The following is a 17,756-nucleotide window of genomic DNA, read 5'->3' as shown; positions in this document are numbered from 1 at the left end:
TAACAAACACACAGACAAACGTATGAATCTACCATTAGTTGAACTTATTTGAAGATTTTGACTTCTAACGACATCTATAGGAAAATTGCATCAAATATCACCAACGTCTAAAAGACATGCGCCAAAGACTCAACTTAAATTAAGCAATAATCGACCTTATATCTTTAGAAATACGTTTTAAATAGCTCGCGCCTGCGCTCATACATTGATTTTGTCAACTGACAGATGAGAACTGCTTCTTGTTTCTTGTATTTTCTATATATAAATAAAATTAAAGATTGAGTGATGCGGTAGAAATGAAATTTGAAGGTAAATTAACTATAATTTAATTAACATATAAATATTTTTGTTCATGTAAAACTTTGTAGATATAGGTGTATACATTGATCATTAGTTGCTTATTGAAGATTGAAATAATTGGTTACAATGTAATATTTATATTCTATTTTTATAGTGTTTGTGTTTAGGTAAATAGTTAGGTTTTGGGTCAATACGGCTCGAACATTGTCATATAAAAATTAAACCTCTTACTGACAAGTAAAAAGTTATATTTATTCTACAAGCAAAGGACTCGAAGCCCATACAGCCCAGCCTCTCATATTTAAGAAAACATATTTTTTCAAATTATTTGAAACAATGCTATACCCTCTGTAATTTACACAACCATATTATAACTATAGCTATTTTACAATAACAATTAATATTAATGAACGATATACAACCGCGTAGATTAGATCACAGAGTATTATGCGACAGAGAAAATGATGGGCGAAGCACAGAGTAGACTACACTTTTAATACTTGCGTATAACAATAAAAAAATAGGTTGCTCGCTAATATTAACTAAACACGTTCAATGAAGAATTGAAGATAATTTGTTTACACAATTTTTTTAAGAATTAGAGTATGATATTTATCGCAATTATAAAACTCTAATGTAACCAAAGATCAGAAGGAATAGAGGAATTTGTGATCCGTGTTGGGCTTTATTGTAATCGCATGGGATTAGGGTGTTATCGGACGATAATACGTCGGGTTGGGGTTTCGAACCCGCGAGCCCCTGACTGCACTGCTTTGGGGTTCCTATATAGTGCGTTTCCAATATTGTGACACACAGTTAAGAAGGACGTAAAGTAAAAAAAGTTTTTTTTTGTCTTAAATACAATAAATATAAGACTATTTTATTATATCACTTGACGTTCATAATAATAATACACCTAGACGGTTCACGAAACTCCATCTAGTCCCAAGGTAAACAGAGCTTATATTATGGGTACTAGATAACTGATATAAATACACAGATATATTTTTTGTAAAAACATATATAATATACAAAAAAAAAACACCCAGACCGACACAAATAAATATATGTATGAATACAAATGTTTGTACCGTGCGTGGAATCGAGCCCGCGAATATCTGAAGTAAACGTTTCAACTAAGTTGTACTAGAAATAAATGATAATTTTTATTTTTAGTGCAACCTAGTCGAAACATCGAGAGAGGTAAATATTTTTATTTACCATAAAATTATTCGTGTTAAGCTCCGGTTAACAATATAAATAATGTCATATTTGTGGATATTTTTTATACTAATTTTCTACTCTTTGATTGTCGCTATTCTGGATGGCCGTATGATCGCCATTCTTAACGGCCGTGTGTCCTCCCACTTGCGCCGGACACCTCGACATATGTACCGCGCACTTGTCTGCACTGGCGAATAATTTGGACTCCATTATGCTTTTATTTTATACAGTGTGCTCTGTAATAAAGCGCCACCCGATTAAAGACCAGTGTCGTCTTTCGTCAGACCAACTGTTAGGGGAGAAGTATGCATTCGATGCATTCAACATAATGCCGTAATAGATTTTTAAAAGGGTGACACCTGTTTTGTTTTTAAATAATAGCTGTAACTTACAACATTGATCGCTTATTTTGAGATATAGTTTATGTTGTAACTGGCTAATGAAGAAATGTTTTATATTCTAAATTTGTATTTGAATTTATAGTTCTTTTATATTACATTCTTGTTTTTGATACTTCAATTCATTCTTTCTGTTGTCAATAAGTTAGTTCTCTATTATTAATATATTTTTTTCCGTTTTTACCAAGTCTTTTTTCTTATTACTACAACAGTTTATCTCTTATCTGTCGTTGTACAATCTTTATAGAGGAAACTGTTAAGTTTACTTGCCTCCCCTGTATACCTACATATAATTAGCAAAATATAGTGATAGATTGATTAATCCATTTTTGGTCAAATTTCCTTAAGACTTGTTATTTAGTCATGAAATCTGTTCCGTTAACTATTTATTTATTCTTTTAATTCGGATATCTATACATATTATATTAGTAGGTAAGCTACTTATAAACTATGTTAGTATATTACAATGTACCTATATCCTTATTATTCTAATTCATATATATATGTCCGCGTCCATAAAGCACTGGGTCCGCAGCAGTGCAATGGTGTCCAGAGTCTCTGAAGCGGTGGAATATCCGCTTCAGAGACATTTGCCATAATGTATGACTGATTTATTTTCTTACTCAAGTAGCTATTTATGTACTTATGTCAATTATGCTATTTGACAGTTTTAATTCAAACGAAATCTTATAATATAATGCTGAACAACATTGATTTAAAAGAGCAACACGCAAGTTTCTTGCTCATTCTTCTAGTGATGAGTCTTGGAGCCGAATGAGTGGTAGAATAAAAATATATGACTATTAAAAAAATTGAATAATCAGCATTAATATATGGATAGATTGGAAAAGAAATCAAGTAATGAAATAGACTGTATGGATAATTTTTATAAACAAATTTGCGTTAAATATGCTCTAATATTTATCTACCAAAACAATTATATAGGGATGATGATAAAAATACTCCCAAAAAAGGAATATTTGTATAATTCATATTGCGTTTTATTTTTACAATTTTACTAACAATCCTAGTCAAATTTATGTCTTCAATTAACTAACCAATAGAACTCAGAATATAGTTTGTATCAAGAGGAAGGATATAGGCTATTTTGAATCTCATAAAAGCAGGCGAAGTCGCGAGTAATACTGTAAGTACTGTTAATATGAAATAACTAACACGAGTTGCGATATGGGTGTAGACTCCATAACCGTCGGAATTTGCTACTAGAGAAGGTCGTAGCACTTGTCAGGTTTCCACACCGAATATTTGTAGTCTCACATATGTTAATTGTAGCGGAATTAAACAAAATAATATAAATCCATCGAGTAATAACTATTTCCATTCATATCCCAAATTTTGTTGTTTTTTTAATTTTTTTTTTATACTGCTATGGTGGCTAACAGGCATACGGCCCATCTGGTTAATACGGTTAATGGTTACCGTAGCCTATGGACGCCTGAAACACCAGGGGTGTAACATGCGTTTTGCCGACCCTTAAGAAACACTTATATTTTAGACCTAGTAGATACTGAAATCAAAATTGGGTAGATAAGTAATAATTTTAAATATACTGTCACCAAACGTATTCATTAACAATTAAACAATACAATAAAATGTATTGTATATACACTTTAAAAGAAAGCCAATTTAGACTGACTAAATTTTCTTCAAACATTTGTAATGACATATTTTCGATTTGATGACAAATGCTTGGGGCGGCACTCGTGAAATGAGGTGTGAATATTGCGTCTCGGGGGGTCGCTGGGGCCCCATGACGTCCCCCGGACCCCAGCTGTCCGGTCCCCTATACTTGTACCCCTTTGCCAACAATAGGCCTCAATTATAGACAGGTAGGGTACAATCAGTTTGTCTTTCACTTAGTGTTTCTTTATTTGATATTTGTATTACAAATAAATGAATATAATTTAGTCAATGTCCACGTGATATCGATTATACTTATTAGGCAGTACAGCATATCCAATATATTAATAATTAATTGTAATTAAGTTCGATTATTCTACTCGAGGCCAAGAAATCAAACCTAGAATAATTTTTGAGAACTTAAGTTGATATTGATCGAACATCGATAATAAAAAAAAAAAAAAATAATAATAATACACAGGTAGTAGTTTAATTTTTCCGTTTAAAAAATTCTTAATAATTTCTTTTATAGTTGTCATTGTTTGGTGATTTTCACCCGCAATGATAAGTTTATCACCCCATCAAAGGGAGACATATAAAATATATATAAAGAATAATAATAATGTCAGGACAATTCACACAGCGCCATATAGACACAACTTAAGCTAGCTAGAACTTCTGTTATGACTACTAGACATCTGATACATACACAGATTTTTTTTGGAAATACGTATGTATTATACACAGAAAACACCTATATCGTTACAAACAATTATACTCATGTTTGTATCTTGCGGGAAATCGAACCTGCGACCATCGGAAGTAAAGGGTTGTACTTAACCGCTAGACTATTGATGACATCATCAATAGGACAATAATAAATTAGAAAAGTAAAACATTAGGTGTGAATACACGTAATAATATAGCAATGCAATTTTAGAGTATTTTTATTTCAATAAAAAAATTGGATTTTTTTTTCTAATCAAATGTCAAAGTTGACAAAGACCGAGTAAATATCTATTTCATGTCCCCTATACATCCCTTTGCCAACAATAGGGCTCAATAAAGATAGTCATTTGTATGACAAATTGATAACGCGTGAACGTTGATTATATTGCTAGTTGGTTCTTGTGTTCTTGTAATTATATTGTTTTTATAATTAAAATATATATGAATGATTTGTACGCTTTTTCAATTCTTCTTCTACATACATAATAATTTGACGGATTCGATGGCCTTACATGGCCTAAAGCATAACATTGTCATCATAAAAAAAAAACTGGTGATGTGATATAAATATAAGATTAATAACTTAATTTCAGCATGTTTGCTACTGATACTGCATTCTCTGTGCTCGGGCCTCCGGCGGGGTCCACACCACCCCCACGGTCAGAGCCCGGTTGACCACACTCACCATCATTACAAGCCATCAGGCTCTAACTCGCTCACAGCTGACTCACAATTGCTGCATGATGTTAAGTGAGTATTGTAACTACATTGATACGCTTTTCAGATAGTGAAATTAATTCGTCAGTTATTGAATAATAATAATTAGCCTGGACAATTCACACAGAGCCATCTAGTCCCAAACTAAGTATAGCTAGAAATATGTGTATTAAAGAACTGGAATGTATATGAATTCTTTAATATATTTTTCTTAATACAAGTACATAATTTATATAGTATAATAAAAATACCACAACAAATTATATGCATTAATAAAAATTATTGTATCGTGAGAGGAATTGAACCACGCTACTATAGGCATAAAACCTCCTCTCCTAAGAAGACCTCCTCCAAGAAACCGTATCTATCAATTTATATTTCTGACTAACTCTTTGGTAATAAATACTCCGATAATAAACCAAATTGATGCGCCAGACGGCGAGGTTTGATTTTACTACGAAGAATCCAAATGTACTTAGCGACATCAGAATATTTCTAGTGCTTTCAAGAAAACGACAATTTACAATGTTTGTATATGTATATATTTTATAGAATTAGGTTTTATCTGGTGAAAGTCCATTCTGTAGTAATCTGGTTGCCGAATACTGAAGGCTTCCAAGCTATATTCAAACTCTATTCGTTGCTTGATGATGCCTCGTTTAGAGACGAAATACATGGAATTTGTTCACTGATAGGTAAGGTTATAACGCTTCTAGTACCGGTGGTCAGGTTTCCACACTGAATACTTGTGGTCTCACACATGCTAATGGTAGAATTAAACAACATAACATAGTTCACAATATCTCAGATTAGCTCATCTGATTTATAATAATAAAGGATATATTTTTATCATTTCCAGACATATTGAAGAAGATTCTAATGTTTTAACCCCAGAGGCACTGGCCCGGATGACTCCAGAAGAATTGGAGTTCCACTATTTTTCAGCTCACGATTTTGACAGAAACTCCAAGTTGGATGGCCTGGAACTTCTTAAGGTATTTTTTTTTCCATCTAAAATGTTAAACAAGCTGACGGCGCATTTGATGGTAAATGGCAACGGTGAACTACCGTCATCATGTTACGAGTATAATGTGAACCCCGTGGCATCGCTAATGCGTATCATTGTGAAGGAGTAAGGTATCATGCATTCGTATCTGGTATTTGAGCAGCCAAGTCTTGTTCTTGGACTGAAACACAGCTTACAAAGAAAACTGATTGGCGGCTGCAATATCCGAGAGAGATCCCCATGCAAATAAATTTGTACAAAGTGCACCTCGGCGTTTCTTATCTTTATAAATAATTATTACCTGACTGAAATATTGACGACCCCGGTGATCTAGCTTACGATGTCATGGGTTCGGTGGCTTGCACGCAAACATTTGTATTAATGAAATATTGTTACTAGATATATTCTTAATTGTACAAATAATACGGAGATAATATAATTTAGTTTTTATTATTTAGTAGAAGAGATCTCTTTCAATCTGGATTCAAAATCGTGGTGTGGTAATAATAGGTGCAAAAAAGTATCAAAAAATTGTTTATATGGGTCCGTGACTTCTATGTATTTATATTATAAACTACTTAAACATGTATATATTTTTGAAATATATACATGTTTAAGTATTCATATGAGTTATTTACTATCCATAGCTCTACTGACTGCTGTATGATTTGTATTGTAAAAGAAAGATATAGTCCACATTACTAGCTAGTAAAATAAATCTGTCTAAAGTATTATCATCAATATTATCAGGTTTGCCGCAAACTCGTTTGCTTCCTACACTATATATAAAAAATAAAGCTTTTGTCTTTATAATGCGAGTGTTGGATTTCGATTGGTTAAAACGTTTTCTTTGAAATTACGAATATAACTAATCATTGATTGTTTATTTCAGGCTGTATACCACACTACAGAACATGAAGCGCCTAATCCTGATGCGGATTCATCCATAGAACCAGAAGCCAATGAGCTTGATGCTTATATAGGTAAGTTTGAGGATTAGTAGTAGCAAAGATTTGAGCTAGCAATAATAATAATATAGATAAATAGAATATACTTTATTTGTAACATACAGTAAAGAATAGACCTGAACAATATATTAAAGAAACATGTATAGGTACAATAAGGCGGCGTTATTGCTGAAAGCAATCTTTTTAAGGCAATCTTAAGGAAAATAAATTAAATATTGAAGTGGTAGGTAATATGCAAATAGGAGAAAAGTAAAAAAAAATATACCACAACAATTCACCATCTCGTTCCAAACTAAGCAGAGCTTATGTTATGGATGCTACGTAATGCATTTTTGTGTAAATGCTTACATAATATACATAGGAAATATAGACCAATACAAATAATCATACTCATGAGTAAAATGTTTTTACGCTACGAAGAATCAAAATCCTGTCCATCGGAAGTTAAGCCGAGAGACGGTCAATAAAAGCATTTATTTTGACTTTAAATATTTTAAATTACAGCGCTGGTGGACCGTACATTGGAGTCGGATGACATCGATGGCGATGGTTTCGTATCCTACGCTGAATATCGCGCGGCGAGAGCTAACAACCCATCAGAGAGAACTCCCAGGGTATTAGCAGCCAATTCCCCACCCTAACCTCGACTATAAGTATGCCTATGTGAGATAGAAATAGTCAAACTTTACTTACTTTGAATAGTATTATTATTATTTGTAAAATACAAATAATAATAATACTACTTATAAAAGATTTTAACTAATTTACAGATAATATTATCTATTAAAACATGGCCCTTACAAAACCTACACATCTTTAATTTAATCTTTAAGTAATAATAATAATAATAAACTAATACTCGTATACTCGCCACCACCATTTGATTGTCTATATTGTTATTGTATTTTATTATTCTATGTGTCAATTTGTATATTTATTTAAATGTCCATACTTATTGGATAACAAATTTTAAGTGTATAAATCCATGTCAATATCTAACATTGCAAAAGCGAGGATGAAATGAATTTCTTAATTATTACAGAAAAAAATCTGTCATTAGAAGAGTCTGATCTGAGCGAACATTCGTTTTTTTTTTAATTATTACATCTGTAAGCTTTTATAAATTAATTAAAATTACGTTACTTGCATTCATTTCAATCAGCGACCATCATTTTTCAATAGATAGAAATTACATTTAAATATCTAGAATAAGTTAATCTTAATTTTCGGAAAGGCCTAAATGGAAATTCTGTCTTAAAACTCATGAAATTATTTATTGTAATGTATTTATTGATGTAACAATTCTAAAAGTAAGAATCCTCAAATGTAAGATTGTGGAGGCTAAAATACTCATTCAAATATGGACTAATATAAGTATGACTGATATTTAGATAAATAAATAATTATTATAACTAGGAGTTAATTATTTCTTATTTATTCTCCACATACGACAGTATCTACTTTACTACAAATGGATAAGCTTTAGGTCACTTTAGAAGCATTTAAAATTTTAATAATATTAGTGGCTGAGTAAATATTTTTTCATAATAAATTATTTAAATTATAATTAGGAATATATATATGTAAGTGGAAGTGGCGGGAAGTAGTTCTGTATAAAAACTGGTTTACATACAACGTTTCTTCTTTACATGGTGTCAAACAAAGTCGTCGCTGTCTGTTCGCTTACATCTTTTAAATTACGCATCTGATTTTAAAGTAATCTTCAGCAACAGATAGTGATTCAAGAGGAAGGTTTATATGTATAATAAATGCGTGTTACAATATAGAACAAGCCGAGGAAGTCAAAGATTTGTAACGCATTCGTGCGAAACTGTGACGGGTCGCGGTAAATAATAAATTATTTCTGTCGTTAGTATATTTATTTACATTAATGTTTATTCCCACGGTGCTTTGAATAGCTTCATTTATACATTACCAATAAGTAGATTCCTAGTCAGTCTGTTAAACACGACTAAATTTTTGTAAACGAATTTTATATTTATAAATATGATTTTTATGAAAATCGTAATGTAATTAGTTGCTTAGTGGAAGTTATGGTTATTGAAATAATTAGTTACAATTATATTTGACCGTTACAAATTAAATAAGTTAATTTACTGATGAAAGAGTAGTAAAAAAGATCACTTAATTCGCATATCTATGGACAAGTTAGAGCTGTACTCTTGTCTCTTCTTCGTTTTTGCTATATTCAACGCGCCAATAGAAGGACACAATTTATCAAAAAATCCTTATATTCCTCTGGTATTATATTATGTGCTGTAAAATCTACATACATATACATTTTATTAATTCTTTATATAATATTAAAATTTTATTTTTCTGGACGGAAACATTTACTTAAATACTTTTTTATGTCTACAATATAAATAGGTTGCTATAACCAAAAAACGGTATAAAAAATACATATACAGTTTTTATCTTCCAGTATAAAATATTTTAATAGTTCCTTTGGTAATATTTATTATAGTTTCTATAATACTTTTGCTTCCTGTTTGAAACTTCACAATGAATTTGAAATATTATTGAAGCGTCGATATGATCAACTTCAATTTTTTTTAATTTTTGGGTGACTGGCAGTGTCGTTATTCGCCACAATGATAACGCGTGCTGCATGACATGCCCCTCTCGCCCCATTCTGTCGCCTCTTTGATACCTTTCGAGATGTCTTCATATTGTCCTAATTCGATGCTGTTACTGTAACATGAAATATGTTAAGGTAAATTTTATTGTTATCCTTTATTATTTTAAGGTTATATATAGCTGAAGACTATGTTAGTTTGTTTAAACGCGGTTAATATCTGAAAAACTTTACCTCTACCCCATGGGAATGTGTTCCAATTTTGGAGGGATTTTGTGGCGATGACAGAAATTAACGATTATACATACATAATGTATTATATATTATTTATATATGGTAGTATGTCTGTGTTATCCGCCTAGATCTATGTATGTATGTGTATTATTATTATATTTATTATATCTATGAATGTATACCAGCGTCGTGGTACCCCGTCACGACATATGCTTAGCGCAAACCTATTTGGTACTATGGTATGGTATGGTAAATTAATATAAACCTATATAATGTATTTTAATTTTTTTTTATTACTGTTATGTACCAAATAAACTTTATTTTCTTTTTTTTCTTTCTATGTATTGTACAAAGTTTGTCACGATTTTAGGTTTAGAGTTTTAGTGTACATACCCTTGTATCATCTTCACTCCTTGCAGTAACAACTCAGCACCAGATGAGTACATGGCCGCTTGGTCGGGTTTCTCACAAGACAGTTTGTACAGACAGCTGTAGTCCTTGTTTTGTTGGCCTGTTAAGTAGCTCAGGTACAGTAGGATTTCATCTTCAGTAATGTATGTAGCGTTTATGTTATCTGTAAAAAGTATTATGTTTTTATAAAACTAGTTGTCCGCCCCGGCTTCGCACGTGAATAGCATTACTGTTCCTAGTAGTAGTAACGGAGATTACTCCGAACTTACAAATCACAAATTGTACCTGTACAATATATCTATATTATTTTGATATATATATTAAAATAACATTTTTTACAATTTTTGTCTGTCTGTTTGTTCCGGCTAATCTCTGAAATGGCTGGACCGATTTTGATGGTGGCAATTTAAATTATTATAACATTCCTTTATTATTACTTATTTTGGTAGCTGATGTACTAAGGAGTAACTTAGGGTACTCTTATTTTAGAAAATAAAGTAAATTTTCATGCGGACGAATTCGCGATTACAGTTAGTATATATGTATATATATACCAACTAATGCCTGCAACTTTATCCACATGCGCGGACTGTTGCGTGGAGGAATATGCACATTACACACTTTATAGAGAAGGAGTGCAGAATGCAAATATTTGTTTTAAATTATGCATAAAAATACGTTAAATCAATAAAAAATATATTTCACACACTACTATTTATTTGACACACACACGCATATACTCCTTTGTTTGTTGTTAAAGTCTGTGGTTAAGTTGAGAATAGATTAATATTATTTGTCTATAGTCTTTTTTTTTTATTGGGTTATTTAGGCTATTGTCAGATGTTTGTAGCACCTGTAGCACTGTGACCTACATAGATCTATTATGCTCGCCCTTTTTCAAAGTTCGCTACCTAGACCCGTCAGGGAAAAGAATTGAAGGATAATGATAAAAACTTAACGTCCACAAAAGAAATTGTCAATATTTTTGAAAATTTTTTCGATATTCTTAGGAGCGATGGTTTTTATCTCCTCGGGAAAGAGTGTAAACTTTCCAGAGGAGATATTTCGTTTATGCATGAGTGGGTCACAACCACATAGGAGGTGTGCGTTTCCTCTTCAATTTGGTAGAATCTGCAGATTCTTGACGTGCGTCTATAGTCTTACTGAATGTAAAATAATTATGGTTGAATTTCGACTACTGGCCCTATAGATAGTGTAGATATGCCATCTGCTAAACTTATGTTCTGCACCCTTTACCTCTAATATTACATAAAGGTGGCGATTCGTCCACGTGCCGACTGACCATCCATTAATCCAATATACGCCGATGGGTTTGTCCTGTCCGTTCGTAATCCCATTCTGCGGGGATTATCTTTTATGAAGCCACCCGCCAAATGGCCAGTTGATTCTATTTGAAACTTGGATACGTACAGTCGGCATGATAAATGTAACAGGTGAGATGGTGGAGTTAATAATGCATTGACTGTACAGTTTCAAATGTAGCATTAAAATTATTACGGCTCTGAGCACTGGCTTAGTGTGTTTAAAAAAAGAAAACATTTTTTGAAAACTGGATAGAAACAGCTAGTCTAGCATCTAGTTTTCATTTCATTTCATCTATTATTGTAATATACTATTAAGTAAGGATTAATAATATTTAAAAAAATAACATATAACACACAGTTATTAGCCGGGACTTCTTCTATATATTTTGAGATAATACGCAGTCTATATCTGAACCTCGTTGTATGTATTACGAGGTTCAGATATAGAATATCTATAATATATATTCAATATTCATAAAAAAATATTAATCCGTTCGTAAAAAGACAGATAGACAGATATTATTTCAAATAATTAAAATCGAAACTATTAAAAAAAGGGATTGATGGTAGAAGGTTGAAAATTTAGGGTTGTATGCATTTTTAATGCCACACTGCAAAAAAAAATTGTCCATTAAATAAACTAGTGGTGGACAACACTTATCACTAGTTACATACTATTAAGGGTATGAAAAATAGATACTAGCCGAATCTCGGACCTACTGAATTGCATATAAAATTTTGTAAAAATCGGTCAAGCCGTCGGAGGACCGTATGGTAACTAACATTGTGACACGAGAATATTATAATATATAAGATATACATATATTGCAATTTATAACTTACCATCGAGACTCCTTCCATAGTGGTGACCACCCTTCCACGCACCTGCACCGAAGAAACCAGCCGCCAGAATAAGAGCTTTAAGCACTATCAGGATCACTAAGTTGGTTAAGTTTAAACTTAACACCTGTAACATATTGTTATATGAAAATAAAAAAAAGGAAAAAATGATTATTTCTTTAAAAAAAATCGGTTTCAATAACATACTGTTCGGATGACTAGTATAGAAATGCTTGTGTTAGACATATATAATACTAGTGAACAATACTACCATTTTTTGGTTGCAGCTCCGCTCCTATCAGTCTTAGCGTGATGTTATTTGTGTTTGTTTAGTGGATATTATGCGATTTAACAATATATCACAACATAACAATTATGGCGACCTCGGTGGTTTAGTGGTTTGGCACACCATGGTCACGGGTTCGATTCCTTGTATAATTATGATTGTTTGTATCGATCTAGGTGTTTTATATGTATATTATGTTGGTATTTACAAAAAAAATATATCAGTTGTCTAGTACCCATAACACAAGCTCTGCTTAGCTCTCACAGCGCCATCTGGGACTAGATGGAGCTGCGTGAATTAGTCCGAGATATTACTATTATTACATGTGTTTTTCTATATCGGATATTACCTGACTTAATAACATATCATTAATCGTAGTATAAATATAAATATATTATAAAAAATACAATTTATTAACATTTCTTTGTTGGAAATAGATACTTTATATTTTACTAGCGATTCACTCCGGATTTGTACGGGTATTTCAATTGCCTCAACTAACTCAATATCTTAATAAAAAATTCAATTAACTCAATACATTAACAAAAAATATAAAACTACAAATAAAAAAAAACAACATAAGCAAGTTGTAATGGTTACCTGTTATATACATGCACAGCACATGATGCTTTTCGAGATAAAAGATGGTACGTATCTACGATGTTGCGATACAATGTATCTTCATATCAAACATTAACCATTTACATGCGAAAATATACTATTTTAAATTAGGAAAAAATATGGGATCTTATCACAGTTTACCCGTGATCATGGCGGTTGAAACACTGCCGAAATATCGAGAACTCAATAAAAATAAATAAAACATGGTAAAATTCCGTGATTTTTCCTAATTGTGCGTATAGATGGGAAAAAGTAATAGACAGACATATATTTGAATTTATATTATTAGTATGAATAATAATAAATAAATAACCCTGAACAATTACCACTGTGCTATCTAGGGCCACGGTAATCTGAGCTTGTGTTATGGCTACTAGACAACTGAAATAAATACTTAGATATTTTTTTTGCAACGTGCGAGTATTCAAACCTGCGATCATCAGAAATAAAGGGGTGTCCTAAACCGCTAGACCACCGAGGCCGTCTATGAATGAAAGTAATAGTAGTAATATTATAAATACCATTAGATACAATGCACTTATTAACTCTCACTCTCACCATAAGAATAACAAAATTCCCACTTCAATACAAGTTAAATTAAAACATATTTAAACAATGCGTCAGATTTTCAAAACACAATGACTCAATCCCGACCCTTATCTTTAACATTCCTTCGTAGAAATGGCGATCACATGCAATAGCGTGCAGCTTTACAATAATGTGCGATACGAACCTGCGACACGCAGTCAAAACCAACCTGACTGCTTCCTGTGGACCTCGCGATAAAATCCTTCGCCAGACCAGCCATCATTTGACCACCAGCGCCGCTCAAGAAGTTACCCGCTGACTCCATGAACGACGACCTCGCGTATGTACCATTCCCGTTCTCATATCTCGCCAAATCCTGGTCACTTTTGAATGCAACCGGTGGAGTTTCGTTTGGTAGTAGCGCGTTGGTGTCGTAAGGTTGTTTTGGATACATCTTCTTCGCGTACTGCGGGGAGGAGTACGCGCCGGTATGTTCCGTTGAGACCACCAGAAGACATGATAGGAGCACGTAGATTCCGACCATTCTGTGCGGTGTCCTGGCCACGAATGTGAGGAAGCAGGTAGTGTCGTTGCGATATGGTCTTGCAGTCAATGCTCGTCCGCATTTTTATCTCTTCCCGGCTTCTTTTGTTTATTGCACGCACTGTGACATCACTAATGGCGCTATTGTTGTTGCTTTTAGTGACGTTCATATCTCAAATAACAATGTAGTTAAAGTAGATTTACTAGACTATTTTAAATATTAAATCGATAGTATGTTTTACTTGTCTTAATAACAATCGTAATATTAAGTATCAGTTTTAGTGAACAGATATTTGAAGATTATTTTGATCTTTAATCAAATTTCATGTCTCAATAATAGACATTTTAGAATATATATTTAAAGTACCCTGAAATAAATAAGTGGTTCATAAAATTTTACTTTCGAATTTAATAAATTTCGAAGCAATAATTTATACGTAAATTTAATACAAACTTTCATATCTTGCTTCATTCTCTATCCCTTAGAAAGTTTCCCAAAAAATCTTTGTTGTCAAAAGGAACTTACTTATGTATAAAAAATCCAAGTCTTTGGCAGTTTACCGCATAAATTAAAAAAGCATTAATTATTGTCTGGGTAACCCTAAACATTATGTTGGTGTACTTTTAGATTTATTTTTATTTGTAATGATTTTATTATGGTTAAATCAAATACATATTTTATTTAACCATAATTTTTTTTTCATGAAAACGAAAACGGCGACGGTCACAATTGCATGGTGGTGACAACGGCAAACGTAGCGGAACATTGTTTACCAGAACATCTCGATTCTGTTCCGTAATACACACATTTGGGACAAACACTTTGGATAATACTGTGACATAATCGGAGATGTCACTACTATACAACTGACACAGTTTCCTACTTCGTTACCTTAATTTGGAGCGATTTTTTATTATTTTATATCTACTATATATAACTTACGGCGCTGCCCAAGTTAATTGAGCTATTTGTGCAATACACTTACGCTTTATATAATAAAATCGTGACTCAATAAAAAACAAATATAAACACTGAAATTAAAGATTATGAAGCAAGATGTAAGGCAACGCGTGGGTATCCGTCAGGCAAGAGTTGACTTTTAGTCGCTCCAAAGTCCTTCGGCGTCGGTTTGAAGTGCAATCTGCGCTCGTCGCCTTCGAATGTTCGAAAAAAATACTTGGTATCACAGGCATTACATGATGACGTAATGTCCGCAGTGCTGTTCGGTATATAGGCGACTGTTAGAGCTTACCAGCAGATGGCGCATCATCCATCAGCTTTTAGAGTTGGAGTACCTTAAACAATTTGAGGGTTGTTGCCAAGATAGATATTTAAATTATATTAATGATCATTATTATTAAGTTACTCTTATGCTGACTATATTTTTCGGTTTATCTCAATTAATAGCAACATTTTGATTCTTTTCTATTTATACATATCAAAGGATACGGGATTTTTCTGTTTATCCTCTTCAAAATATACCCATTCAAATTCATTATTTGTTAACTTATTTATATTTACATATTCTTATATAAATCCTGCTGTGATAAGAATGAATGGCATATTTAAAGACCATGACTCATCACCATTCATATGGTGTAATCGTTACGATGGCGCCTTACAAGTAAAAACAGATTTTTAACAGTATAATCGTATTGAAACATTATGAAACTACACACATATTTTTGTCTATTCTTCTATCTGCAATCAGTCCTGGAATTAAAACCAGATCTTTTGAGTTTGTGAACTAATAACGGACTGTCCACCCCAGTGGCAGGATGCTTATAAGGTTACTGCGAAATATACATAATATCGATTCTTTTAAGTCACTTAGGGTAGTGTTGTTGTTTTAGTTAGTATATATGTAGATACAATAGTTGAGCAGCCAGCCCATTTGTTTGGTTTTTTTTTGCAGTTGAGTATCTCCTCTTTTACTGTAAGTATGCCAAATCAAATATGAGTTTTGTCATTGGTGATGAGCCAAGGGACACCATATCGGGTGATACTGTCACTCAGTATAATATTTTGGACCCTTTCGATGATGTTAATATTTGACTTTGATTCACTTCCCCAAAATTGTAAGCCATATCTGATATCTTTCTAACTACCTTGTTGTGGTTCAGGGGTGAAGATACTGAATTACATGTGGTTACAATATGAAAGTTCAGGAAAGGGGATTGTTAGTAATGTGGACTGATGATCTTATTGCTAGCAATGTACCATGTCAGGTTGCCCTCCACGCGGTCCCCCCTGGAAACCATCGTGATAAATTCCTGGTGAATTTGTCACGATGGGCTAACTGACCTGACCTCATGCTCATCTTATCATCCTCCACTGGTGTCCCGCCAGCGTAAACCGTTAGCGCAGGCGGGTGCACCATTTCATTATCATCTATAAAAAAAAATGAAAGTTCATCAAGTCATTATGCACTTTTATTATTGCATTGTTGTTCACAATTCAATTGATATATCGCAGTTGAAAGTAAGTGGACATCTAACCACCCAGAAAATTGATTGGCATTGCCAAAGCTTTCTCTGATACAAAGAGTAAACGTAAGTATTTTTTATACTATTGTAATGGCTAAGTAGCTGATGGCATATCTGATGATAAGCGATAATATCACTATTTCTTTATTCTTTATTGCAACAGAAATAGAGTCGGATATCGTGTCGAAGTCGTTCATCGTGTAGCAGAGAGGGAAACTCCAAGCAGTTACGGGGGCATTAATAAGGGTATAGATTTAAGAGACCCTTACCGATGTTCGTCCACGCTCACCTTCAGGGCTCGTGCCCAACGTTCTCTCCCTGCCCAACCAAATCCAGTAGGACCCTGCTAGTTTATATAATATCATAATTTACAGAAGTTACAAAAGGCCATTTTATTGCTTAAATAATCTTTCATTACAAGGTGCTACCTTTTGGTCGTTTTTCGAAGCTGAAGAAATGATTATACATGTTTTTAGAATTTTATATTAGAAAGTATTAGGAAAATATATATTTTAAATGAATTTTAATGGTATGGTTTCCCGTCTGTACTAACGGTATAAGCTGGTGGACCATCAGTGGAAAGTGATGAAATGAGCATGAAGTCAGGTTGATTATCTCATCATGGTGAATTCACCACTTATAAAGCAATGGGGTTCATTATCATCATCATCAATAAATTATTATTCCCTATTATTAAAAAGACACTCCCACATCAATACTGAGATTTCATGTGGAGTTTCTACATAAACTAATTAATTGATGTATATATCAATAACAGTAAAAAATTTCTTTTTTTTTTTACGAACAAAAGTAATTTTATATGATTTATTTTATATGAAGAATAGTAATATAATTTCTATTCACATAAAAAAAAGAAATTACTGTTATTGATCATAGAC

At 32.7% G+C, this 17,756-nt stretch overlaps 2 protein-coding genes across 2 annotated transcripts; one reads left to right on the top strand and one right to left on the bottom strand.

Annotated features, from left to right (window-relative positions):
* The first annotated feature begins 218 nt into the window (after positions 1-218).
* Positions 219-7,825, top strand: LOC131855611 (multiple coagulation factor deficiency protein 2 homolog). Its single transcript, XM_059206901.1, has 5 exons — positions 219-309; positions 4,886-5,042; positions 5,869-6,004; positions 6,908-6,998; positions 7,488-7,825. Exons 1-5 carry the CDS (start codon positions 297-299, stop codon positions 7,622-7,624), a joined length of 534 nt encoding a protein of 177 aa, XP_059062884.1. The 5' UTR covers positions 219-296; the 3' UTR covers positions 7,625-7,825.
* A 1,675-nt stretch (positions 7,826-9,500) lies between these two features.
* LOC131855656 (uncharacterized) lies at positions 9,501-14,440 on the bottom strand. Its single transcript, XM_059206957.1, has 4 exons — positions 14,033-14,440; positions 12,396-12,519; positions 10,210-10,390; positions 9,501-9,698 (listed from the first exon to the last, which is right to left on the bottom strand). The coding sequence occupies exons 1-4, from the start codon at positions 14,369-14,371 to the stop codon at positions 9,587-9,589; spliced, it is 756 nt and encodes a 251-aa protein (XP_059062940.1). The 5' UTR covers positions 14,372-14,440; the 3' UTR covers positions 9,501-9,586.
* Between the last annotated feature and the right edge of the window lie 3,316 nt (positions 14,441-17,756).

Source organism: Achroia grisella, unplaced genomic scaffold (genome assembly GCF_030625045.1).
Source record: "Achroia grisella isolate CSIRO2021 unplaced genomic scaffold, CSIRO_AGI_Agris_v1 utg1062, whole genome shotgun sequence".
NCBI classification, from domain to species: Eukaryota; Metazoa; Arthropoda; class Insecta; order Lepidoptera; family Pyralidae; genus Achroia; species Achroia grisella.
The sequence above is the reverse complement of the archived record's forward strand: the minus strand, read 5'-3'. Positions and strand labels throughout refer to the sequence as shown.

Excerpts from the sequence above, each read along its gene's own strand:
- LOC131855611 (XM_059206901.1), top strand. Across the intron at positions 6,005-6,907 it reads ATGGCCTGGAACTTCTTAAG|GCTGTATACCACACTACAGA; the intron begins GTATTTTTTTTT and ends TGTTTATTTCAG. Across the intron at positions 6,999-7,487 it reads TGAGCTTGATGCTTATATAG|CGCTGGTGGACCGTACATTG; the intron begins GTAAGTTTGAGG and ends TTTAAATTACAG.
- LOC131855656 (XM_059206957.1), bottom strand. The coding sequence starts at position 14,371 with ATGGTCGGAATCTACGTGCTCCTATCATGTCTTCTGGTGGTCTCAACG. Across the intron at positions 12,520-14,032 it reads GTTTTGACTGCGTGTCGCAG|GTGTTAAGTTTAAACTTAAC; the intron begins GTTCGTATCGCA and ends AATATGTTACAG. Across the intron at positions 9,699-10,209 it reads GGAGTGAAGATGATACAAGG|TAACAGCATCGAATTAGGAC; the intron begins GTATGTACACTA and ends TTCATGTTACAG.